This window comes from Hypanus sabinus, chromosome 1, assembly GCF_030144855.1.
Source record: "Hypanus sabinus isolate sHypSab1 chromosome 1, sHypSab1.hap1, whole genome shotgun sequence".
Classification (NCBI taxonomy): domain Eukaryota; kingdom Metazoa; phylum Chordata; class Chondrichthyes; order Myliobatiformes; family Dasyatidae; genus Hypanus; species Hypanus sabinus.
The window spans coordinates 200,316,189-200,343,751 of record NC_082706.1 but is presented as its reverse complement, the minus strand read 5'-3'; the positions used below and the strand labels follow the sequence as shown (position 1 = coordinate 200,343,751).

Genomic DNA, 27,563 nt, shown 5'->3' with positions numbered 1-27,563 from the left:
TAGCCTCTGACAACTAAGTCCGGCTCCTAGCTTTTACATGTGGCTTAGCTACTAAGCCCAGTGGAACCATTTCTACCAACAGGAGAAGGGCCAAAGGCTGGTAACTGACCTTAAAACCAGTCACTTCGGGCAGAGGCTCATCAGCCGCGGCTGGCAGCTCATCTCGGAGAAGGAAAACTGATCTCAAACCTCCGCTGCCCTGAGGCTATACCCCCTCATGGGGAATTTTTCTCGGTCTCCGCTGTTCCTTTGGGTTTATCAGATGTCTTGCGGGGTGGGGGGGGGGGAAGCTGGTTACATGGGCAACAACTTGCTCTCCATATCACACTGCCCTGGCTTGAGGATCTAGACAGCTACGGCGCAACATCCATGGTTAACCCCAACTAACGAAGACCCCCAGAAAAGATACACCTCAAGACACAAAGAAAAATCTTGATCACTGTCTTTGGCTTTAGGAAACTGGAAACCACAAAGTTAGTTAGTGGGCTTTTGCATCCGTCTGTTGTTCACACTAGAGTATGCTGAGAGGAGCAGGACTGTGTTCTACACGAGCAACACTTTGGGTAACAAAAGGGATAACTACACTCGCTTGCCTATCCATTGAGATGTTCCCACAACCAATGATCTTACTTTAAGGACTCCTTATCTTGTTATTTCATGTTCTCATTATTTATTGCTATTTATTTATATTTACGTTTGCACAGTTTGGTTGATCTTCCACTGATGCTGTTATAGTTACTATTCTTTGGATTTGCTGAGTATACCCGCAAGAGGATGACTCTCAGGGATGCAGATGGTAAGGTACACATACTCTGATTATAAATTTACTTTGAACTTAGGTCCCACACCACCAAGTTCAGCAACAGTTCTAACCCTTTGAGCATCAGGTCCCTGAGCCAGTGTGGATAACCTGAACTCCAAACAGATCCCACAACCTATGGCTCACTTTCTAAGGATTCTATAACATATCTTCTAGGTGTTATTTACTTATTTATTATTTGTTTCTTTTTTTTTGGATTTGCACAGTTCTTTTACACATCGGTTGTTTGTCAATCTCTGTGTGTAGTTTTTCATTGATCTATTGTAATCCTTTGACCTCCTGTGAATGCCTGTAAAAAAGTGAATCTTAAGGTAGTATATGCTGACATGTATGTACTCCAGGCACTCATCACTCTCTGTGTACAAAATCTCGCCCCTCACATCTCCTTTGAAATTACCCCCTCTCACCTCAAATACATGCCCTCTAGAATATTAACCAGTTCAACCCTTGGGAAAAGATACTCCCTGTCTACTCTATCTCTGCCTCTCATACTGTTATAAACCTCTGTCAGATCTCCCCTCAGCCTCCGCTGCTCCAGAAAACAGCATCTGAACTTACTTAGAGCTTTGAAATTGGTTAAGAATGGATTGCTAATTCAAAGTTTAAAGCAAATTTATTATCAAAGTACACGTACGTCTCAATATACTACCTGCAGATGCATTTTCTTGCGGGGATCCACAGTAGATACAAAGAACCATGACAGAATCAATAAAAAACTGTACGCACGGTGGACAAAACAACCAATGTGCAAAAGATAGTGTGCAAATACAAAAAGTAAAAAAAACCAAAGATTACAATAATTAATAAATAAATAAGCAATAAATATCAAGAACATGAAATGAAGGGCCCTTGAAAGCGAGTCCCCAGGCTGTGGGAACAGTTCGGTGCTGGAGTAAGAGCCAGGCATGCTAACCCTCCCCCAGCAGTTTATTAGCCTTCTGGTTCTGACATATTGTGGCACTTAAATGAATTGTCTTTGATTATAGGCAGGTTCTCTTTACTACACAAAACACTGACATTCATTATTCCTTTTTGATTTATTCCTTTTCTCTTCCTCCACAATTAAGTCTCTGGCCCTTTACCACTGCTTTTCTTTAGTTCGTTATCGGAGTATTGCAAAAGAACTTCAGAGTGACCAGTCCACTCATTCTATCTTGCTGCGGGATCGTATACAGCTTTTGGTCTGATACATCCTACCAAAGCTGTTCCCACAGCAGGAACTCGAGCAAAGCTACGTCTGGAATAAAGCATGCACTTTGTCACAACTAATAAACAGAACAGGCGCTCTCACATAAATCAGAAATTGGGTAATAAGGGCCAGAGTGCAAGCTTCTGCAAGCTTTAAATTCATGTGAACAGAAAGGGTATTTCCAGCGAAAGGGAAACAATGCATTCCGCATAAGCAAACTTTAAACAACAATTATTTTCTGATGTATCACTTTGATATTGGGTTCAGTTCTGGTCTCCTCATTATTGGAAGGGTATGGAAGGTTCACTTCCATCTGAGGGGGATATGAGGGGAAATGTCACTCAGAGGGTGGTGAGGATGCGGAACGAGCCGCCAGCACAAGTGGTGCCTGCGAGCTTGATTTCCACGTTTAACAGAAGTCTGGATAGGTATATAGATGGTAGGCGTATTTGGGGGGGGGGGGGTGCGCTATGACACCAGTACAAGTCAATGGAAGTAGGCAGTTTAAATAGCTTTGGCATGGACTAGATGGGCCAAAGGGCCTCTTTCTAGCTTTACTTTTCTATGACTATGAATTTAGAGAGGGTGCAGAGGAGATTTACCAGGAGGTTGCCTGGATTAGACATTATAAAACAATACAGCACACTACAGGCCCTTTGGCCCACAATGTTGTGCTGACCATTAAACCCTGGCTCCCATATAACCCTTCACCTTAAATTCCTCCATATACCTTCATTATGTCTTATGAAGATAAGTTGAGTGAACCAGTGTTTTTCTCTTTGGAGCGAAGGAGGATGAGAGGTGACTTGATAGAGATGTAGAAGATGATAAGAGGCTGAGATCGAGTGGACACCCAACGACTTTTTCTAGGGTGCAAAATGATAATTGGAAGGAAGTACTGGGAGGAAGCATTTGCGTTTCCACTCCACATTCAGAGTATTGTGTTCAGGTCTGGTCGCCTCATTACAGGAAGGATGTGGAAGCTTCAGAGAGGGTGCAGTGGAGATTTACCAGGATAAACCTGGATTAGAAGCATACCTCATGAGTACAGTCTGTGCGAGCTTGAACTAGAGGACATGCCTTCTGAGGATAGGTTGAGTGAGCTTGGAATTGTCTCTTTGGAGTGAAGAAGAACAAGAGGTGACTTAATAGAAGTGTACACGATGTTAGAGTCATGGATCAAGTGGACAGCCAGAGATTTTTTTTCCAAGCACAACAACGGCTAATAAGAGGAAGCATAATTTTAAAGTGAGTGGAGGAAAATTTAGAGGAGATATCAGAGGTAGATTTTTTTTTACAGAGGGAGTGGCTAAGACAAAAGAGGATAATTCTAAGGTGATTGGAGGAAAGTATAACAGGGATGTCAGAGGTAGGTTTCTTACACAGAGAGTGGTGGGTGCGTGAGATGTAATGCCAGAGGTTGTGGTTGAGACTGAAACATTAGGAACATCTCACAGACATCGAGGTAGACACATGGATGAAAGAAGAATGGAGGACTATGGGCTTTGTAGGAGAGAGGGATCATGGATCTGGGTCAGCACAACATCTTGGGCCGAAGAGCCTCTACAGTGCTGTACTATTCTGTTCTAAAATAAACACCCAAAATATTGTTTCAGGTAGATCTGAATCACATCGTTCACCTTAAAAGGACAATGCTCTTGACCAGAATCAGAACCAGACTTAATATCACAAGTCTATGTTGTGAATTTCGTCGTTTTGTCGGCAACAGTACATTGGAATACATACCACAGTAACAAAAGACATAAATTTCATTAAGTTCACATCAAAAATAAATTAAGTAAGTTGTGCAAAGAAGAAGGGGATAATACTGAGGTAATGTTCATGGATTTTTTGTCCGTTCAGAAATCTGATTGTGGAGCAGAAGAAGAAGCTGTTCCTAAAACATTGATTATGTGTCTTCAGGCAGTGTACCCCCTCCCTGATGAGACAGCAAATGAGACAAGGGTAATGGGTGTCACCTTTTTGAGGCATCACCTTTTGAAGGTGATCTGGATACTGGGGAGGCTATTGACCATGATGGAGCTGGCTGAGGTTACAATCATTGTGTTGTCATCCTTCTGGGAGCAGAATCTAAATACTGTTGGACGGCTACTACCTTGTCCATTAATATAGTCACTCATGTCAGCTTTAAAAACATCAATAAACATTCAAATCAACATAAACTTCTACTAAAGAACTGGAATTGTTGGGAGTCTTGCCATCTCTTGTGATTTACAACTGTATTACTAAATAGATGAATACTAACAATCCAGAGGACCGTACCTAGAATATGGTGGATTTAGATAAACCAGACAAATAACCCTTCCTTGCCTATTTAGAATTGACATTTTAGTTGATGTGCCTATTCTGTTTTTGTTCATCTTTTTGTGCGGGGAGGAGAGGTTGGGAGTCTTCTCTTTCTTGATTTTGTGTCTATCTGGAGAAGAATAATTTCAGAGTTGTACACTTTGATAATAAATTAACCTTTGATAGTTGGGGTTTTGGTAGGTCAATTAAAACAATTACAACTTTGTCTACCATTTTAAAAGCAGACCTGAAGAGAACTGTCTCAACCCGAAACGTTGTCTGTTTATTTCTCTCCAGAGATGCTGCCTGACCTGCTGAGTTCCTCCAACATTCTGCACGTATTGCTCAAGATATCGAGCATCTGCAGAATCTTGTGTCTATAATTCCACCTTTTCTCACTTTTCAGCCACATTTCTGTAATTAGATCATACCTAATTCTAAGTACGTGCAATGTGAATCTATCTGCTGTTTTGTGGATGTATCATGTATTCACATATACAGCTTTCAAACTGGGTCTTTTCATCCAGGTCAATCTGACCCTATTTACAACTTGCAATTGCTTTCGCTGGTTATTAATTTAGCTTCAAACATCTACTGCTGACTTTGTTTCTCTGCCTCCTTATCTAAAGGAAGGATATCAATAAAATTGAAAGAGCACAGCAAATTGCCGGGATTGGAGGGCACAAGTTATACAGGAGGTTGAATAGAAAGACCACAATCAATTCCTTGGTCTTACTGACGTTGAGTAAAAGGCCGAGGATGCAACACCACTCCACCAGCTGATCTCTTATCTCACTCCTGTACGCCCCTTTATCAACAACTGAAGTTCTGCAAAAAGCTCATCTAATTGTTACACGGTTTGATAGATGTGTCCCAGCTCGCAAAGAAGGACTGACACACGGAAATGGTATCTTAAATGCCTGCAAGGGATTAACTTCATAAAAAGAGACAATGAACATTTTGTGATTGGTCGTAGGAAATATATCCAAGTCCTACGGATCAGTGAGCAACTTTACGGTTGTCCAGCCATCAACAGCATCATCCATAACATCACAGAGTTCTAGGCAGATGGAAAACCTCAAAGTACAACAGACAGACAGACATACTTTATTGACCCCGAGGGAAACTAGGTTTCGTTACAGCCTCACCAACCAAGAGTAGTGAAGAAATATAGCAATATAAAACCATAAATAATTAAATAATAAGTTAATCATGCCAAGTGGAAATAAAGTCCAGGACCAGCCTATTGGCTCAGGGTGTCTGACACTCCGAGGGAGGAGTTGTAAAGTTTGATGGCCACAGGCAGGGATGACTTCCTATGACGCTCTGTGTTACATCTCGGTGGAATGAGTCTTTAGCTGAATGTACTCCTGTGCCTAACCAGTAGATTATGGAGTGGATGGGAGACATTGTCCAAGATGGCACGCACCTTGGAAAGCATCCTCTTTTCAGACACCACTGTCAGAGAGTCCATTTCCACCCCCAAGTAAATTTAAAATCAAAGCTCATATACCACGAGCTTTGTTTTCTTGGGGGCATACACACTAAATCCAATAAACACAACAGAATCAATGAAAGACTGTACTCAACAAGACGGACAAACAAGCAGTGTGCAAAAGACAACAGCTGTGAGAATACAAAAGAAACAATAACAAGAAATAAATGAGCAATAATTATTGAGAACATGAGATGAAGAGTCCTCAGAAGTGAGTCCACAGGTTGAAGGAACAGCTCAGTGATGCGGTGAGTGAAGCTGAGTGAAGTTATCCTCTCTGGTTTAAGAACCTGATGGTCGAGTGGGTTTAATAACCGTTCTTGAACCTAGTGGTGTGGGTCCTGAGGTCCCTGTACCTCCTTCCTGATGGCAGCAGCAAGAAGACAGTATGTCCTGGGTGTTGGGGGTCCCTGATGATGGATGCTGTTTAGTCACGACAGCTCTGCGTGTATGCTGAATGGTGGCTTTAATGATGAACTGGGTCATATCCACTACTTTCTTTTTGTAGGATTTTCTGGTCAAGAGCATTGGTGTTTCCATATCAGGCTGAGGTGCAACCAGTCAATATACTCTCCACCACACACCTACAGAAGTTTGTCAAGTATTAGATGTCATACCAAATCTTCGCAAACTGCTAAGGAAGGAGCAGCACTGCCTGCTTTCTTCGCAATGGCATTTTCAAAGTTGGAAGTTGAAAGTTAAAACTACATTTTGGAACATTTCTTGGAATGAGTTGGACAAATTCTTGGCAGTTCTAAAACTACATAGCTTACAAGCACTCACCCATAAAGTTTCAGGCCCAGCACTATAATTCTCTATCAAGAAGGTACAAAACAGTAAGTTACTTCACGAGATGAAAATCAACGACACATCCAACATTTCATGCATTCACAGATTTTGACCTGGCTTACAAGTCAGCAGAGTTATGTAAGTGCATTTAAGATAGAAACTTTGTAATGGTTTCCACAACACAATTTAAAACATCTTGTGAAATCACTACAGTGTTTAGTATCTCAATAATGCGGCGGATTCCTATTGCTTAGTGATGCAAACAGATGCTCAGCATTTCATGTGTACTTAAAGCAATTTAGGAGCTGATGAAAAGACCTCACCAAGGTTTCACAAATTTCACTTTGACTAAGTAAGAAGATTCAACTTATAATTGAGAGTAATCGGATGACACTCTCAGTTGAATGAAGCAGAATAGAATCTGCATCAGTATCTTCAATGAATTCTCTCTTAGTTGTTTTCTATTACTGTCGCACTTCTTGCGATTTTCTTTCTGTACAGGCAGATGAGATGTGATATTTTGCACATTAAGAATTCCACACACCTTTAAGTTATGGCAGATGATGCATGCAAGACCAAAGTTATCCACAAATTTCAAAAACCAACAAGCTATCAATTCCATCACACTGGATAAGAAAAATACTAAAATCCTGGAGAAAAATATAAACCATCTCTGGCAGCTTCATCTACAAACAGTGGGAAGAACAATCCCCAAGATAAGCATCGCTAAGTTAAGCATTTTATACAAAATTGGCTAACACGAGAGGGCACAATCTTAAGGTGCTTGGAAGTAGGTACAGAGGAGATGCCAGGGATAAGTTCTTTTACTCAGAGAGTGGTGAGTGCGTGGAATGGGCTGCTGGCGACTGTGGTGGTGGCTGATGCAATAGGGTCTTTTAAGAGACTTTTGGATAGGTACATGGAGCTTAGAAAAAGAGAGGGCTGTGGGTAACCCTAGGTAATTTCTAAAGTAAGTACATGTTCGGCACAGCATTGTGGGCCAAAGTGTCTGTATTGTGCTGTAGGTTTTCTGTTTCTAAAATTAGATCAGGAGGTTGAAAAATCTATACCAATAAGACACAGGAGCAGAATTAGGCCATTTGCCCCATTGAGTCAGCTCCACCATTCCAAAACTGATTTATTATCTCTCTCAACCCCATTCTTCTGCCTTTACGCTGACTAATCAAGAACCCATCAACTTTGGCTTTAAATATACCCACAGCCGTCTATGGTAAGAAATTCCACAGAATCACCATCCTCTGGCTACAGAAATCACCCCTACATCCACTTCCACCTGAACGAATTGCCACAGTAATAGAAGGAAAGACATACCTATATGTTTTAGGGTTAATCTGCATTTTTGAAAAGAGACTAGTTTCCCCCTCCCCCAGAGGTGGTTGATGGGGGAGTTTTCTTTTCAAAGAGTAGATTTACAGATTAGCTTTATTTGTCACATGTACATCGAAACATGCAGTTAAATGCACCGTTTACGTCAATGACCAATACTGTCCGAGCATTGCTCTGGGGGAGGCAGTCCACAAGTGTCACCATAATAGCACTCCCCACAACATACCAACCCGAACCCATATGTCTTTGCAATACTGAGAGAAACCGGAGCACCCAAAGGAATCCCAGGAGGTCACCGGGAGAAGGGAGCAACTCCTTACAGACAGCAGCGGAAATTGAACCCTGATCACTGGCTCTGTAGTCATGGTGGCCAAAAACTGCACCACCATGCTATCCTGTCAATGCTATTGTGCCGTCCTGTTTCAGACCTCTAACATGATGGCGCCTGCAGGAATGAGGCTTAATGTGCTCAGTGGGCATATCACACCTTTTGCCAGTCAAATTCTGTCGCCAGGACAAGTGTACAGCTTAGACCATTAGGAGCAAATCAAGCCATTCAGCCCATCATGCCCCCTCCATGGCTGATTTACTCTCTCTCAACCTCATTCTCCTGCCCTCTCCCTATAACCTTTCACACCCTTATTAATCAAGCCCCCTTTTAAATATTCCCAATAACTTGGCCCCCACATCTGTGGCAATGAATTCCACAGATTCACCACTCTCTGGCTAAAGAAACTCCTCATCTCTATTCTAAAGGGATGTCCTTCTATCTGAGGCTGTGCCCTCTGGTCTTGGACACCCCCGCTACACGGAACATCTCCTCCACTTCAACTCCATCTAAGCCTTTCAATATTTAATAGGTTTCAATTAGAACTCCAGTAACATCAGGCCCGGGACTGAAGTTTAAACATCTTCTTCTCGACTGTTTAGTCTAATGGAAAGTCCTTCTGAAGAGAAGTTCAAAAAATTTGTTGATGGTTTGGGTTTAGAAAGATAAGTCAGCTTTATTATTGAAATGTGTCAATGGTGTCATTTGAACTGTGTCTCTTTCCAGCTGCAGAATAGAAAGCCTGCTTCTCATTAGTGATGTCCCGGAACAGCTGAAGTGGTGGGAGATCCAATTTAAGGATTTTAGCAAAAGCAGAATGTAAAACACATCAAAGAAGATTTTATTTCCCCCCCATAAAACTCTGAACAAAGGGTAATCTCCCACAACCTACCTTCCATTTGTAGGCCCCATAATAAACTTTAACCACACCAGTTAAAAGGAAGCAGGTGGGACAGTAGTTTACATACACTTTCCTCTATTTCTGGAATCCACCCCAGATTAACAGGATGAATTTTCCCTCACTATTTATATTTCTGCTGGGTACAAGCTCAGACCCATGATCTCAAATTACTGCACAGCTTGGCTTAGGAAATGCTGCAACGGAACAGGAGAGTATGCTTCACAGAAGGTTGTTATGATGCATTGCTGAATTCAAATAATCCATGGCTTTTGGTTTTTATAAGGAAACGCTGAGCATTCACAGAGTAGCAGTATTCCTTCCCCCACCGCTCCCTTCATGATTTCATTGAGCATAAAACTTCTCACTGGCCAGTTTATTAGACGTACCTGTACGGTAAGGCAAATATCAGCCAGTTACGTGGCAGCAACTCAGTGCACAAAAGGCATGCAGACATGGTCAAGAGGTTCAGTTGCTGCTCAGATCAAACGTCAGTATGAGGAAGACACGTGATTTCAATGACTTTGACTGTGGAATGTTTGCTGGGGCCAGGTGAAGCATCTCAGGAACCGTTCGTTGGTCTCCTGGGATCTTCCTGCACAACAGTTTCCAGAGTTCACATGGAAAAAGGTGCGAGAAACAAAATAAAAATCCAATGAGCAGCAATTCTGGGGGCGAAAACACCTTGTTAATGAGAGAGCTCCTCAGGAAGGAGGTACAGGAGCCTCAGGACTCACACCACCAGGTTCAGGAACAGTTCCAGCTCTTCAACCATCAAGGGGATAACCTCCCTCAACTGCACTTGCCCCACCATTGAAATGTTCCCACAACCTATGGACTCACTTTCAAGGGCTCTTCATCTCATGTTTTCAACTAATCTATTTATTTATTTATTTGTTTGTTTGTTTGTTTGTTTGATATCATCATCATTATTCTTTCTTTCTTTTTGTATTTGCACAGTTTGCTGTCTTTTGCACTCTTGTTGAACATCCAAGATGGTGCAGTCTTTCATTGATTCTGTTATGGTTATTATTCTATAGATATTATTGAGTATTCCTGCAAAAACTTTGAGTTCAGGGGAGAATGGCCAGACTGGTTCAAGCTGACAGTAAATCAAATAACCACTCATTATAACAGTCCTGTGCAGAAGGACGTCTCTTCATGCACGACACATCAAAACTGGAAGTTGATGGGCTTCAGCAGCAGAAGACCATACCCGCTTCCAGTCCTCTATCCGGAGGCCATTGAGTGCACATTCCATCTAACTTCATTCATAAACATTAAACAATTAAATACACAGTTTAATAAAGTTTTAAGAATGTTTCTGTACCTTATTTACCTCGACAATTTCTCGCCTCTCTTCACTTGCTAAGCGAAGTTGATTTGCTAAGCTGTGATCCTCATGTTTCGTACTTTCATCCTCCACATAGGGAATCAATTGCTGAAGAGGTATAATAATAATAAAAAAATCAAGACTCGTTTATTTTTAAGAGCACTGTCTTCTGCCCAGTAAGCACTACTTAACTCACCCTGGGTCGTTATCACCAGATCAAGCGGCTTGGAGCTTTACTCTGTACATACATCGAAATAAGATCTTATGATGCGCTAAAATACCATTGCATATTCAAGATTGTTTATTGTCATTCAAGTGTAAAGGAGAACAAAGTGATTGTTACTCCAGATCAGAAGCAGCATAAATTATTCAATATAAAATCCATCCCAAACCACAATGTAGAAGTAATTGTTCAGTACCATACAGTACTGTGCAAAAATCTTCAGCACATTTATACTGAATTGAATTGACTTTATTTCTTACATCCTTCACATACATGAGTAAAAATCTTTTATGTTACGTCTCCATCTAAATGTGTAATGTACAATTTATAGTAATTTGTAATAAATAGTATGTAAGGACGGTCACTATAGCATAGAAATACAATCGTATCAGCATGAATTAATCAGTCTGATGGCCTGGTGGAAGAAGCCGTCCCAGAGCCTGTTGGTCCTGGCTTTTATGCTGCGGTACCATTTCCCGGATGGTAGCAGCTGGAACAGATTGTGGTTGGGGTGACTTGGGACCCAATGATCGTTTGGGCCCTTTCTACACACTGTGTCTGTAAATGACCTGAATAGTGGGAAGTTCACATCTGCAGATGCACTGGGCTGTCCTCACCACTCTCTACTGTATAGCTAGGGTACTTAAAATGTTCGCACAATACTGTACTTGTCAACGTGGAGCGGAGAGCGAGTTTGTAAATCTGATGGGAGCAGAGGATGCTGAGAATGGCGAGGGTGAGCGCCATGAGAGGGGGGTGGGGTCCTGTCGGAGAGCGAGGGCGGGTGGGGGAGGGGGGAGATCGATCTTTGGGAGCTTTGCTGCTGCTTGTGCATGGGGAGGAGCTTTGAGGTTTGAAGTTTATATACATGGACTAACTGTATGTACAAAAACGACTCTAAGTGCAAGAGTATCTGAACTTAACGCGACTCCGACAGTGGCTGGTGTGGATGTAGTAGTGGGAGGGGTGGAGTGGTGGGTGGGTTAATGGGTGGAGGAGTTCATCTGCCTGATGGCTTGGGGGAAGTCACTCTCTGTGAGTTTGGTGGTTCTGACGAGGATGCTCTTTTCTGATGGGAGTAGGACAAACAGTCCATGAGCAGAGTGGGTTGGATCCTTCATGAAACTGTTTACCTTCATCCAGCACCTTCTATATAGGGTGACGGGTGGAGATACATCAATACCAAAGGAGGAGTAAGGCGCTCCTTCCCGCAGCTAACCTACAGGTCACCCTTGGGAAAGATGTAGTATAACCTGCTTACACACTCTCCCCCCAAAGATCAGGGTCACATGAAACCATGGGAGCAGGTGGTAGATAGTTGTACGAGTAGCTGGTGCATATCACAAGCCCTGGTTATGCCACCACTGATGCCAGGCAGACAATCTCTGAAGAGTATTGATAATGGCTGGGGTCCTCCATCTTGTAAAGACGCTGCCCAGAAGGCAAACCACTCTGTAGTTATGTTTATCAAGAACAATGATGGTCAAAGACACTGATCACTCACGCCATATGATATGTCACATAATTATGATGATGATTTCTGAGTGCAGGATGTCCCCCGCTATCCGAAAGTGCAGTGCTCCTATGAAACCTTTCGTAAGCCAAAATGGTGTAAAGCGAAGAAGCAGTTACCATTAATTTATATGGCAAAAACTTCTGAGTGTTCCCAGATCCAAAAATAACCTACCAAATCAAACCAAATAACACATAAAAGCTAAAATAACACTAACATATAGTAAAGGCAGGAATAATATGATAAATACACAGCCTATATAAAGTAGAAATAATGTATGTACAGTGTAGTTTCACTTATCAGAATCGGGAAGATTTAGCCAAAACCGATTTGTAGAAAAAAAAAATCGGCATGTACACGCATTTGCGCGCACACCTGCCCGCGCAAGGCTTCACAGTCATGGTAGTCTTTCTCGGGGTAAACACAAGTTTAAAGCGGGCGCATTTTTTGTAAAAGCGAAACTCCTCTTCGGATTTCTTCTGGTTAGTGAAACAGGTACTAAATGTAGGTCTTTTGTAAAAATGAAGTGGCATAAAGCGAACTTTCGTAAAGAGGGGGTCACCAGTATACAGTAAATCCTTGATACACGATGCCTGCTGCCAGTGATGTATTGGGCAGTTTAAACAACTGATAGAGCCCTCCTGTTCTATATGTAGTATATAGTAAATGCACTATATAGAACTCATACTATATACCTAGTACTCAGCTAGGTTCCTCTGCAATTACAGTTGTGCTGGAAAGTGTGTGAACCCTGTAGAATTTCCTCTATTTCTGCATAAAGATGATCTAAAATGTGGTCAGATCTTCATTCAAGTCCTAAAATGAGATAAAGAAAACAATTAAATAAATAGCACAAAAATATTATACTTGTTCATTTATTTATTGAGAAAAATGGCCCAATATTACATATATCTGTTGGAAAGCACGTGAATCTCTGGGGTAATGCCTCCTACAAGAGCTATTTGGAGTCAGGTGTACTAATCAATAAGATGAGATTGGATGCGTGGGTTGTAGAGGTGACCTGCCCTATAAAAAAAAGCAAAGTCAGGTTACTGACAGAGCCTGCTCTTCCCAAGAAAAATCTGTTTATGATCAAAACAACTTTCAGAAGAAGAAGAATTGCAGAGATGCACGAAGCTGGAAAAGGCTTCAAAAGCATTTCTAAAGACCTGCGTGTTCATCAGTCCGCAGTAAGAGAGACTGTCTGCACATGGAGGAAACTCTGTACTGTCACTACTCTCCCTAGGAGTCTGCACCCTGCAGAATCTCTGGAGCTTGCTAAGTCTCCGTTCATGGGTCCGTTGTAGGAAAAACACTGAACAAGAATGGTGTTCATGGAAGGAAACCACTGCTCTCTTTAAAAAACACTGCATGACTCAAGTTTGCAAAAGACCACCTGGATGCTCTACTCGCTTCTGGGACAATATTCTGTGGGCAGATAAGACAAAAGTTGAATTTTTAAGGCAGAAATGCATTTTGCAATGTCTGGAGGAAAAAGGGCACTGCTCACCAACACCAAAACCTCATCCCAACTATGAAGCATGGTGCAAGGAGCATAATGGTTTGGGGCTGCTTTGCTGCCTCAGGGTCTGGACAGCTTGCAAATGAATTCAACATTGTATCAAGACATTTTGCAGGAGAATGCCAGGATAGGAGTGTGTCATCTGAAGTTTAAAAGAAGCTGGGTAATGCAACAAGACAATGATCTGAAAGACATGAGTAAATGAACAACAGAGTGCTTTAAAAAGAAGAAAATTTGTGTTTTGGAATGGCCGAGTCACAGTCCGACCTTAATCCTATAAAAATGTTGTGGAATGACCTGAAACAAACAGTTCATACCCACCGACATCCCAGAGTTGAAGCAGTTTTGTAAGAAGGAATGGTCTAAAATTCCTCCAAGTCAATGTGCAGAACTGATCAAGTTACCAGAAATGTTTGGTTGAAGTTATTGCTGTACAAGGTCACACCAGTTACTGAAAGCAAAGGTTCACATACTTTTTCCAACACATGCATGTAATATTGGATCATTTTTCTCAATAAATGAACAAACAACTGTTATTTATTTAATTGGGCTCTCTTTATCTGGTTTGTATGAAGATCTGATCATATTTTAGATCATATTCATGCACAAATACAGAAAATTCTACAGGGTTCACAAACTTCCTAGCACCACTAAGTTATTCATTGCACCTGTGTGTACATGTATTTATGCAGATGACAAACTTGATTTTGACTTTGACAGTGTAAACTGGCTGGGTCAATAGGAATACTCCCAATTTATCCCAGATGCTACCATCTTGCTGCTCAGCAATCAGAAAGGGGCATCATTTCTCGATGGCTTAGTCTGTAACCTTGCTGGTAGGTTTACTAGCATGATTCAGGAGGGTTTCAACTAATTTGGAAGGGGGGTGGGACCCAGAGCGATAGAGCAGTGAAAGAAGTCCATGGAGTAAAGCCAGGCTTTGAAGAAAGAGCAGCAGAATAAAAGGTGTAAAGGTAGTAAGGTAGAAGGGCTAAAGTGTGTGTACTTCAATGCAAGAAGCATCAGGAACAAAGGTGATGAACTGAGAGCTTGGATACATACATGGAATTATGATGTAGTGGCCATTATGGAGACCTGGCTGACAACAGGGCAGGAATGGATTCTCAATATTCCTGGATTTCAGTGCTTTAAAAGGGATAGAGGGGGGGAAGAAGGGGAGGAGGGGTGGCATTACTGGTCAGGGATACTATTACAGCTGCAGAAAGGGTGGGTAATGTAGCAGGATCCTCTTTTGAGTCAGTATGGGTGGAAGTCAGGAACAGGAAGGGAGCAGTTACTCTACTGGGGGTATTCTAAAGGTCCCCTGGTAGCAGTAGAGATACCAAGGAGCAGGGTGGGAGGCAGATTTTGGAAAGGTGCAAAAATAACAGGGTTGTTATCATGGGTGACTTTAACTTCCCTAATATTGATTGGCACTTGATTAGTTCCAAGGGTTTAGATGGGGCAGAGTTTGTTAAGTGTGTCCAGGATGGATTCTTGTCACAGTATGTTGACAGGCCGACTAGGGGGAATGCCATACTAGATCTAGTATTAGGTAACGAACTGGATCAGGTCACAGATCTGTCAGTGGGTGAGAACCTGGGGGACAGTGACCACCGCTCCCTGACCTTTAGCATTATCATGGAAAAGGATAGAATCAGAGAGGACAGGAAAATTTTTAATTGGGAAAGGGCAAATTATGAGGCTATAAGGCTAGAACCTGTGGGTGTGAATTGGGATGAAGTTTTTGCAGGGAAATGTGCTATGGACATGTGGTCAATGTTTAAGGATCTCTTGCAGGATGTTAGGGATAAATTTGTCCCGGTAAGGAAGATAAAGAATGGTAGGGTGATGGAACCATGGGTGATAAATGAAAATCTAGTCAGGTGGAAGAAGGCAGCATACATGAAGTTTAGGAAGCAAGGATCAGATGGGTCTATTGAGGAATATAGGGTAGCAAGAAAGGAGCTTAGAAGAGCAAGGGGACATGAGAAGACCTTGGCGAGTAGGGTAAAGGAAAACCCCAAGGCATTCTTCAATTATGTGAAGAACAAAAGGATGACAGGAATGAAGGTAGGACCGATTAGAGATAAAAGTGGGAAGATATGCATGGAGGCTGTGGAAGTGAGCGAGGTCCTCAATGAATACCTCTCTTCAGTATTCACCACTGAGAGGGAACTTGATGACGGTGAGGACAATATGAGTGAGGTTGATGTTCTGGAGCATGTTGATATTAAGGGACAGGAGATGTTGGAGTTGTTAAAATACATTAGGACGAATAAGTCCCTGGGGCCTGAATATTCCCTAGGTTTGTTCAAAAAAGGTAGCAGGGATAGTCCAGGTAATTATAGACCAGTGAGCCTTACGTCTGTGGTGGGAAAGCTGCTGGGAAAGATTCTTAGAGATAGGATCTATGGGCATTTAGAGAATCATGGTCAGATCAGGGACAGGCAGCATGGTGTTGTGAAGGGCAGATCGTGCCTAACAAGCCTGAGAGTTCTTTGAGGAGGTGACCAGGCACATAGATGAGGGTAGTGCAGTGGATGTGATCTACATGGATTTTAGTAAGGCATTTGACAAGGTTCCACACGGTAGGCTTATTCAGAAAGTCAGAAGGCATGGGATCCAGGGAAGTTTGGCCAGGTGGATTCAGAATTGGCTTGCCTGCAGAAGGCAGAGGGTTGTGGTGGAGAGAGTACATTCAAATTGGAGGGTTGTGACTAGTGGTGTCCCACAAGGATCTGTTCTGGGACCTCTACTTTTTGTGATTTTTATTAACGACCTGGATGTGGGGGTAGAAGGGTGGGTTGGCAAGTTTGCAGACGACACAAAGGTTGGTGGTGTTGTAGACAGTGTAGAGGATTGTCAAAGAATGCAGAGAGACATTGATAGGATGCAGAAGTGGGCTGAGAAGTGGCAGATGGAGTTCAACCCGGAGAAGTGTGAGGTGGTACACTTTGGAAGGACGAACTCCAAGGCAGAGTACAAAGTAAGTGGCAGGATATTTGGTAGTGTGGAGGAGCAGAGGCATCTGGGGGTACATGTCCACAGATCCCTGAAAGTTGCCTCACAGGTAGATAGGGTAGTTAAGAAAGCTTATAGGGTGTTAGCTTTCATAAGTCGAGGGATAGAGTTTAAGAGACATGATGTAATGATGCAGCTCTATAAAACTCTAGTTAGGCCACACTTGGAGTACTGTGTACCTATAGAGTACCTATTCTGGTCGCCTCAGTAAAGGAAGGATGTGGAAGCATTGGAAAGGGTACAGAGGAGATTTACCAGGATGCTGCCTGGTTTAGAGAGTATGGATTATGATCAGAGATTAAGGGAGCTAGGGCTTTACTCTTTGGAGAGGAGGAGGATGAGAGAAGACATGATAGAGGTGTACAATATATTAAGAGGAATGGACAGAGTGGACAGCCAGCGCCTCTTCCCCAGGTCACCACTGCTCAGTACAAGAGGACATGGCTTTAAGGTAAGGGGAGGGAAGTTCAAGGGGTATATTAGAGGGAGGTTTTTCACTCAGAGAGTGGTTGGTGTGTGGAATGCACTGCCTGAGTCAGTGGTGGAGGCGGACACACTAGTGAAGTTTAAAAGACTACTAGGCAGGTATATGGAGGAATTTAAGGTGGGGGGGTTATATGGGAGGCAGGGTTTGAGGGTCAGCACAACATTGTGGGCTGAAGGGCCTGTAATGTGCTGTACTATATATTCTATGTTCTATGTATGGCAGTTGAACAGCTGCCGCCACGCAGGAGACAGAAGCTGTGGAATTGATGAAGAGCCTCAAGGTTTTCTGAAAGACACTGAAGAACTGGAGAGTGAGATGCATGAAGGTCCACACAACATGAAGCAATGCTAGGATCGTTGATGTAATTAAGACTTATCTAACTCTTATATTAGAAAAACTGTTCTTTGATGTAGATACACACATTCATATACTTTGAACAACCCACAGAAACAGAATCAGGTTTATTACAAACAAGAGAAAAGTTGCACATACTGGATATCTGAGCAACACACACAAAAAGCTGGAGGAACTCAGCAGGCCAGGCAGCATCGATGGAAAAAGTACAGTTGATGTTTGGGGCCAAAACAGGTTTACTATCACTGTTGGGAAGTTCATTGTTTTGGAGCAGCAGTACAGTGCAATACATACACAAGAATATACAAAAATTAGAGCAAAAAGACTGCAAAATAGTGTTTGTGGACTGTTCAGAAATCGGATGGTGGAAAGGGAAATGCTGAAAATGCATCTTCAAGCTCCTGTACTTTGAAAGGAGTAGATCACATGGCCTGGATGGTGAGTGTCCTTCACGATGGATGCTGCCTTCTTGAGCCATCACCTTTGGTAGATACACGCAGAGGTGGGGAGGCCAGTGCCCACGATGGCCTGGCTGAGTTTACATCCCTCTGCAGTTTTCCCCCATCCAGTTCACTGGTACCTCCATTCCTGACGGTGAAGAAGCCAGTCAGGATGCTCCCCACAGTACATCTGTAGAAATTTGCTAGAGTCTTTGGTGAAATACCAAACCTCCTCAAACCCCTACTGAAATTTAGCCACTGAGGTGCATTTCTCACAATTACATCAGTATGTTGGGCCAGGATAGACCTTCAGATATACTGACATCCAGGAACTTGAAACTACTCAGCCTTTTCACTGCTGACCCATCGAATAAGAACTGGTGTGTGTTCCCTCCCCCAAATTCCCCTTCCTAAAGTCCACAATCTATCAGTTTTGCCCACATAGATAACAGATTTATAATAAAAAGATTGTTTGCTGCAGCTTATTTATTAAAGCAGAAACTATATGAGCCACCCAGAAGAGGGCAAGTCTCTGATGTGTAGCATCTCACATACTTGGAGAAGGTCCTCAGCACCTTAATGGGAACTGACAACAACCAAGGTGTTCAAAACAATTCCTCTGTAGTTTAAAAAAAAAGTGATCCTCACTAGTTTCAACTCTAGTAGATTGCAGGTGTATGAACAGTCTTCAGTGTGTTTTGGAGATCTTTTGTGAATTGCTTCTTTGCAAGCTCAGTAAATAAACGACAAAGTAAATTTATTATCAAAGTACACCTTAAAAGATTCTTCATTGGTCAGGGCATGAAGGGATATGGGGAGAAGGCAGGAGATTGGGGCTGAGAGAGAAATGGATTAGCCATGATGAAATGGTGGAGCAGACTCGATAGGCCAAATGGCCTTATTCTGCTGCTAGGCATGGAATCCAAAGAGATATTGCTTTGTGGATTCAGAACTGGCTTGCCAGCACAAGGCAAAGAGTGGTTGTAGACAGGTCATATTCTGCATGGAGGTTGGTGACCAGTGGTGTGCCTCAGGGATTTGTTCTGGGACCCTTACTCTTCGTGATTTTTATAAATGACCTGGATGAGGAAATGGAGGGATGAGTTAGTAAATGTTGGGGGCGTTGTGGATAGTGTGGAGGGCTGTCAGAGGTTAAAGCGGGACTTTGAAAGGATGCAAAACTGGGCTGAGAAGTGGCAGATGGAGTTCAACCCAGATAAGTGTGAGGTGATTCATTTTGGTCGGTGAAATTTGAAGACAGAATATAGTATTAATGATCAGAGGGATCTTGGGGTCCATGTCCATAGAACACTCAAAGCTGCTGCACAGGTCAACAGTGTTGTTAAGAAGGTGTATGGTGTGTTGGCATTTGTCAACCATCGGATTGAGTTCAACGGCCTTGAGGTAATGTTACCGCTATATAAGACCTTGATCAGACACCACTTGGGAGTACTGTGTTCAGTTCTGGTCACCTCACTACAGGAAGGACGTGGAAACCACAGAAAGTGTGCAGAGGAGATTTCCAAGGATGTTGTCTGGATTGGGGAGCATGCCTTATGAGAATAGGTCGAGTGAACTGGGCCTTTTCTACTTGGAGCAAAGGAGAATGAGAGATGACCTCATAGAGGTGTGCAAAATGATGAAAGGCATTGATCGTGTGGATAGTCAGAGGCTTTTTCCCCAGGGCTGAAATGGTAGCTTGAGAGATCATAGTTTTAAAGTGCTTGGTAGTAGGTACAGAGGAAATGTCAGGGATAAGTTTTTTTTTTACGCAGAGGGTGCTGAGTGAGTGGAATAGGCTGCCAGCAGCGGTGGTGGAGGTGGAAATGACAGAGGCTTTTAAGAGACTCCTGGATAGGTACATGGAGCTTAGAAAAATAGAGGGCTTTGGGTAACCCTTGGTAATTTCTAAGGTAAGGACATGTTCAGCACAGCTTTGTGGGCCAAAAGGCCTGTATTGTGCTGTGGGTTTTCTATGTCCCTATATCTCATGGTCATATATGATCATATACTACCTTGAAATTCAATTCCTTGCAGGCATTTCCAGGAAAATAATACAATAGAATTTATGAAAAACTGTGCACAAGTCATGTCCTCTGCAGGAATTCTCTGATGGCCAGCAATAGTTGGGTGTATAAAGGGAGTTCGGGAGGACAAACACAGGGTCCTGGTGGTGGACTTTGTCAAATGGTGCAAGCTGAATCATCTGCAGCTCAACATCAGTAAGACAAAGGAGATGGTGACGGATTTTAGGAAGACTAAGGCTGCACTGCTTCCTGATACTATTGATGGTGAGGACATGGATGTGGTGAGGACCTACAAGTACTGGGGGTGCATCTGGATGACAGACTTGAGTGGAGCACCAACACAGGCTGTGTAGAAGAAGGGCCAGAGTTGCCTCTACTTCCTGAGGAGACTGAGGTCCTTTGGAGTATGCAGGCCTCTCTTTCACATATTCTATGTCTGTTGTCACCAGTACAATTTTCTATGCAATGGCGTGCTAGGGCCATGGCATCAACACAGGCGATGCCAACAGGCTTAATAAACTGATGAGAAAGGCTGGCTCTGTTATAGCAGTCAAACTGGACACACTGGAGGCTGTGGTAGAACAAAGGACCCTCTGGAAAATCGTGGCATTTCTGAACAATGTTTCTTACCCTCTGCATGCAATCTTGGCTGAACAGAGGAACACTTTTAGTAATAGACTTAGGCTACATCCACACTAGACCGGATAATTTTGAAAATGCCGGTTTCGCGTAAAAACGAGAGGCGTCTGCACTATACGTTTTTGAAAGTACCGCTATCCACACTGAAGTGGGAGATTTTGGCGAATCTACCGAAAATAAGCGACATGTTTGTTGTTAAATCTCGCCGTAAAAGTGCACGTATTGTGTAGTTACACACTAGAAAAACTTAAAACGACAGACAGCTGTTGGCTCTCACGCAGGAGAACTTAAAACTAAAAACAAAACAAATAGTGGAGCGTACGACAGCAACCGACAGGGTGTTCACGGACAGATTGACCCGGCTGATGACGATAATTGAAAAACTGACTAACTCTGTTGCATTATTAAAGCACCTTGTTAAATGTATAAAACATCGCTGCATCAGTGTTATCTTGTATTTCCATACAATGTTACATTAGACTGTTACACATCTACTGTCAGAGAAGTACTTGCATAAATAGGTAAACCACCTTCATGCGAGCAAGGACAAAAAACAGGGCAAAGTGAGTATACTTATTTATTCAGTAAGTTATGGGTCAAAGTATTTGGTGAGTACATTTCTAACTCTTCTGGCTTCAGTCTTGTTGCTGTCTGTTCTGAAATTGTTAGGTTGCGTTTAAGAAAACAATGAAATGGCGCGCGGCCGTCTTGAGACCATTTTCAGAAGTCTCCAGTTACCCCATCCACACTGATCTGCCCAAGCAGTGTTTTCAAGAATACCCACCCTGGAAAGCGTTTCTGAAAAGCTCCGGTTTCAGGGGACGTAAATGCCGTTTTAGTGTGAACGGAGGGTAAAAACGAAGAGAAAAAGCTTCCGTTACTGATTTATCCGGCGTAGTGTGGATGTAGCCTAAGACAACTGCACTGCTCCAAAGAACACTATATGAGGTCATTGTTACTGTTGAGAGTGTTTTTTGGGTTTTGGTCATTTACATTTAGCAAATAGCTTTGGCTATCAGTCTTCTGTTCATTGAAAATGTCCTGTAATTTAATTTGGAACAATGCATTCCTGAAAGCTGTGAATCCCAGTCCAGACAATGCTGTGGGATGGATGTGAATCAGGAGGTGTGAAGTTTGTATGTAGTTTCAAAAGAAAGCATTGTCTATACAGTACTTCGTAAATATGAATATGTATAAATATCGAGACCCACTTTGGGCCAGTGGACCTTTCCACTGAAAGTGTCTCCGTATGATGTTTGCTGTACCTTGTCTTGTTGAATAAAGAAGCTGCTTTGTATCAACCAGTAATTTTCTCTGGCAATTTCATTCACGTAACAATGCCATTAGGCTCTATAATGACTCAACCAATGGCTGGGAAAGTGAGGACCCCATCCTGTTAGACCATTTGATGTAACTTATTTTTATTCTTTCTAACTTCTAATATTTGCATAATTATGCAGTTGTAATGCTACTGTGACATTGCAATTTCCTTTGGGATCAATATAGTGTCTATCTAAAAACAGTGATGGTCAAATAACCATTGTAAGAAGAAAAATTATGCAAATAAAAAGTAATTTTGTTTTATTTAGATATACAGATCTGAACAGGCCATCAGGCCCATCACAGTGCTCAGCAATCCACCTATTTAACCCTAGCCTAATCACGGGACAATTTACAATGACCAATTAACAGTACGTCTTTGGACTCTGGGAGGAAACCAGAGCAGCCGGAGGAAATCCACGGGGAGAATGTACAAGCTCCTGATAGATGGAGCCAGAACTGAACTCTAAACTCCAAATACACCATGGTGCAATAGCGTCACGCTAATCACTAAGCTACCATGGCGCCTGAGAACGTGAGATGTTGTAGCGTCAGTAGGTTGCAGAATCAGCTGTGGTGAGTGAAGTTATCCGTACCCGTTCAGGAACCATAAAACAGAAGCAGATTAGGCCATTCAGCCCACCAACCCTGTTCTGCTATTCGATCACGGCGGTTTTATTTGAATCGCGGTAAACAATGCTGTAAATGAGCATTCAGTCTATTGCACAGTGCACCGAGGTAAATCAGTAACAGAATGCAGAAGTGTAGCAGCTCCAGAGTATGTGCAATGACTGATTTTTGTACATGTCAAACAATGGTCATTCTTTCCAGACTTGACCTCGAAGTACAGTTTATGTCAGGATAGCTACAGGCGCACAGGGCATGACAACAGGTATCATTGCGTGCATTCTGCTTATCTCTCAAAACGTTATTAATGTCATTTACTCTGTTCAAACAGGGTGGTGTGGGTGCAGACACACCCAGCCCCAAGACATCGGACAAGGTCATTTGATTCCAAACAATTGGTTTATTGATCATAACAGAATGTCACTCTGGTGCTTCCTGTTCCCTGCCCTTTCCCTTCCCGTTTTCCCAACCACGATTATCCTCTCCCTGCCCCCTCCGCACTCTCAGTCCACAAAAGAGACCCATATCAGAATCAGGTTTATCATCATGCACATATATCATGAATTGTTTTTCTGTAGGCAGGACAATGAAACACATAAAATTACTACTGTACTGTGCAAAAGGTTTAGGCTCCCTAGCTATCTATACAGTGTCTATAAAAGATACTCACATCCCCTTGAAAGTTTTCATGTTTTATTGTTTTACAACACTGAATCAATGGATTTAATTTGGCTTTTCTGACACTGATCAACAGAAAAAAAATAATGTTAAAGTGAAAAGAAATCTTTACAAATTGGTCTAAATTTATTATAAATATTAAACACAAAATAATTGTTTGCATAAGTACTCACCCCCTTCAAATCAGTATTTGGTAGATGCACGTTTGGCAGCAATTACAGCCTTGAGTCTGTGTGGATAGGTCTCTATCAGCTTTGCATCTGGACACTGCGACTTTTCCCCATTCTTCTCTACAAACCTGCTCAAACTCTGCCAGATTACATGGGGATTGTGAGTGAACAGCCCTTTTCAGGTCCAGCCACAAATTCTTCGATTGAGGTCCGGACTCTGACTTGGCCACTCCAGACCATTAAGGTTTTTAAACCATTCCAGTGTAGTTTTGGCCTTGTGCTTGGGGCCATTGTCTTGCTGGAAAATAAATCTTCTCCCAAGTTTCAGTTCTCTTGCAGATTGCATCAGCTTTTTCTCCAGGATTTCCCATATTTTGCTGCATTCATTTTTCCCTCTACTTTCACAAGCCTTCCAGGGCCTGTTCCAGGGCATGATGCAGCCACCACCACGTTTCACAGTAGGGATGATGTATTTTTGATGATGCATGGTGCTTGGTTTATGCCAAACACAGCATTTAGTCTGATGGCCAAGAAACTCAATTTTGGTTTCATTAAATCCTTCTTCCAGCTGACTTCAAAGTCTCCCACATACCTCCTGGCAAAATCCAGCTGAGATATTGTGCGAGTTCCCTCCCCCCCCCCCCCCCCACAACAGTGGCTTTCTCTTTGCCACTCTCCCATAAAGCTGTGACTTGTGAAGCACCCAGACAACATTTGCATGCACAGTCTCTCCCATCTCAGCCACTGAAGCTTGTAACTCCTCCAGAGATGTCATCAGTCTCTTGGTGGCCTCCTTCACTGGTCCCCTTCTTGAACAGTCACTCAGCTTTTGAGGATGGCCTGCTCTAGGCAGACTTACAGCTGTGCCATATCCTTTCCATTTCTTGATGGTTGACTAAACTGCATTCCAAGGAATATTCAGTGATTTGGAAATTTTCTTGCATCCACCTCTTGAGTTGCACTGTTTGCAGAGTTGCTTAGAGCATTCTTTTGACTTCATGGTGTAGTTTTTTGCCAGGACACTGACTCACCAGCAGTGGGACATTCCAAATACAGGTGTATTTTTACTACAATCAATTGTAAAACGTTGACTGCACACAGGACTCCAAAAAAAGATTGCCATTTAACTAATTCCGTGACTTCTAAAACCAATTGGCTGCACCAATGATGACATGGCGAGTCGTGTTAAAGGGAGTGAATACTTTCAATCAATTTTTTTGTGTTTTATATTTGTAAATAATTTTAATCACTTTGTAGAGATCTGTTTTCACTTTGACACAAAAGAGTCTTTTTCAGTTGATCAGTGTGTAAAAAAAGACTAATTAAAACCACTGTGATTCAATGTCAAATAATAAAAGATGAAAACTTCCAAGGGGGATGGAATACTGTTAATAGGCCCAGGATGTGCCCAGGACTTTTGCACAGTACTGTATATACATTGTAATTTATATATTTTTTAATGTATTACGATGTACCACTGCTACAAAACAACGTATTTCATGACAACACACTCAAAATGCTGGAGGAACTCAGCAGGTCAGGCAGCTTCTATGAAAATGAACACCAACAGTTCACGTTACGGGCGGAGACCCTTCTTCATGACTGAAAAGTAACAGATAGAGGCCCTATAAAAAGTAGGGAGGTGGGAGGGGAAGGAGGAGAGGACACACGAGGAGGTGACAGGCAGGTGAAAAGAGGTAAAAGGCCAGAGCGTGGAATAGAAGAAGCAGGGAGGGGTGCCAATATTTTTTTAAACTGGGCATATATCGTGTAAAAAACAACACAGGCTGCATCACTGTCTGGTATGGGGTGGGGGAGGCTGCTACACAGGACCAAAAGAAGCTACAGAAAGTTGTAAAATCAGTCAGCTCCATTATGCGTGCTAGTCTCCGTAGTATCCTGACACCTTCAAGCAGTGTCTTAGAAAGACAGCGTTCAGTACTGAGACCTCCATCACCCAGGGCATGCCCTCTTCTCAATGCTACCATCAGGTAGGAAGCATAGAAGCCTGAAGGCACACACTCAGCATACTGGAACAGCTTCTCCCCCACTACTCTTCCCGCTTGCTCCAGTTGGTGTCGCTGCTGAGGTTGGCTGTGCACATGTGACGTGGGGTCACGTCCCAATTTCCATGATGGTGGATCGGCTCTTAAGTGAAAGTGGGGCTGTTAGTTCTGGCGAATGAACAATTTTATATGAATATATAACCCTGAACTTTGCCTGCATTCTGTAGGTTAGTGCATTTTAAGTCGATTTGGCCAAAAAAAAGTGCCCAATTGGGGGTCACAAACAGACAGAGCATGAGAATTCTTGTGTGTGTGTGTGTGTGTGTGTGTGTGTGTGTATATATGTGTATAGAAAGAGAGATATAGATATATATACATACACACACATACATACATATATATATATATATATATATACACATACACACACACACACATACTTACTGTAATTCATTTATTTCTATATTATTTTGCATTGCATTGTACTGCTTTTGCTAAATTAACACATTTCACAACACATGCCAGTGACAAAAAACCTGATCCTGGTTGGTGGGAAAGCAGATTTAGAAGAAAACTTGAGAAGTTCACCTCCATCAAAGACAAAAGAGCCTGTCTGATTGGTAGCCTACAAGCATCCCAAACAATCAGCCCCTCCAACATTGATACACCATGGCTACTCTGCATACTGTCTAAAACACTGACACACTTACTTGTCCAAACTGCTCTAACAGAATCGGTACACTTTACTGCCAAGGACAGCAAGTGTTTCAGGGACGTGAGAACACCGCCATCTGCAAGCTCCCTCCACGTCACACACAATTCTGATCTGGGAAGGAACACACAAAGTGCTGGAAGAACTCAGCAGGACAGGCAGCACCTATAGAAATGAACAAAGAGTCAACATTTTGGGCCAAGATCCTACTTTGGGACTGGAAAGGAAGGGAGAATACACCAGAATAAAAAGTTGTTGGGGGGGGGGGGGGGAATAGAGAAGGAAGCCAGCTGGAAAGTGATAGGTGAAGCCAGATGGGTTGGAAGGGTAGAGGGCTGAAGAGGAAGGAATTTAATAGAAGACAGTGGACCATAGGAGAAAGCGAAGGACAGGGGGACCAGAAGGAAATAATAGGCAGGAAAGAAGAGGTAAAAGGCCTCCATTTTGTGTGTGTGGCTTTGGGTTTCCAGTATCTTCATGACATGCGTCAGTAAAAGAAAACAAATTCTGATTCCTTGAAATTCTTGGTTACTGAGGCAAACCTATCACTAGTAAGCAAAGAAAGTTTCCACTGAAAGCTGAGAAAACATCAGCTATTTATTCACATCCACTGAACAATTTTTAAGTTCAATGATTAGAAAACAAGATTTTCAATGTACTTGCAAAACTAGTTACCTTCCTTTTACAAAATCTGATTGCAGTTGAGGACTTAATGAAGAACTGACTCTTTATCAAAGAACGCTAACAAACGGAAAATCGAAATATTTGCAGAGGCTGCAAACCTATTAAGTATTTCCACCATTTTCTATTGCTGTTGGTAATAAATGGAACCTTACATCATTTAAAAGCTGTTTAACAGCTACTCTCTCTCTCTCTCTCTCTCTCTCCAGCTTCTCAACAGTTAGTGAATGAACTTGTACCAGACAGAACAGAGTTAGCACTGCACAGTAATACTCAAGTGTCTTGAAAGTAATATTGAAAGAGAGGAAACCCTCAGAGTGCTTGTATTCCCCCCCCCCCCCCCCAATGGAGCAGGAATATGTTCTAAGTTCAAACAACACACACAAAATGCTGGTGGAACACAGCAGGCCAGGCAACATCTATACGGAGAAGCACTGTCGACGTTTCGGGCCGAGACCTGTCCTGACGAGACAGTCCTGACGCAGGGTCTCGGCCCGAAACGTCGACAGTGCTTGTCCTTAAAGATGCTGCCTGGCCTGCTGTGTTCCACCAGCATTTTGTGGGTGTTGTTTGAATTTCCAGCATCTGCAGATTTCCTCGTGTTTGCTTTCTAAGTTCAAAGTAGTTTTATTAT

At 42.5% G+C, this 27,563-nt stretch overlaps 2 protein-coding genes across 5 annotated transcripts in view; one reads left to right on the top strand and one right to left on the bottom strand.

The window, feature by feature from the left end:
* LOC132401859 (mediator of RNA polymerase II transcription subunit 30-like) overlaps positions 1 to 27,563 on the bottom strand; it is a 109,373-nt gene that overhangs the window by 15,437 nt on the left and 66,373 nt on the right. Inside the window, exon 4 of one of the 3 annotated variants that reach the window (XM_059984158.1) lies at positions 10,513 to 10,614. The exons of 1 other annotated variant lie outside the window; for it this stretch is intronic. In XM_059984158.1, coding sequence (XP_059840141.1) covers positions 10,513 to 10,614 — 102 coding nt within the window. Of the gene's footprint in view, positions 1 to 10,503; positions 10,615 to 27,563 lie in introns of all 3 variants that reach the window. One more of the 3 variants, XM_059984148.1, reaches the window with a different exon arrangement.
* On the top strand, positions 10,622 to 27,248 carry LOC132401850 (uncharacterized). 2 transcript variants are annotated; one of them, XM_059984133.1, is made up of 2 exons: positions 10,622 to 17,636; positions 27,139 to 27,248. In XM_059984133.1, the coding sequence occupies exon 1, from the start codon at positions 15,166 to 15,168 to the stop codon at positions 16,267 to 16,269; it is 1,104 nt and encodes a 367-aa protein (XP_059840116.1). In that variant the 5' UTR covers positions 10,622 to 15,165; the 3' UTR covers positions 16,270 to 17,636; positions 27,139 to 27,248. The 2 variants fall into 2 exon arrangements, with proteins under 2 accessions (XP_059840116.1, XP_059840107.1); XM_059984124.1 differs by lacking the exon at positions 27,139 to 27,248 and adding an exon at positions 20,107 to 21,652.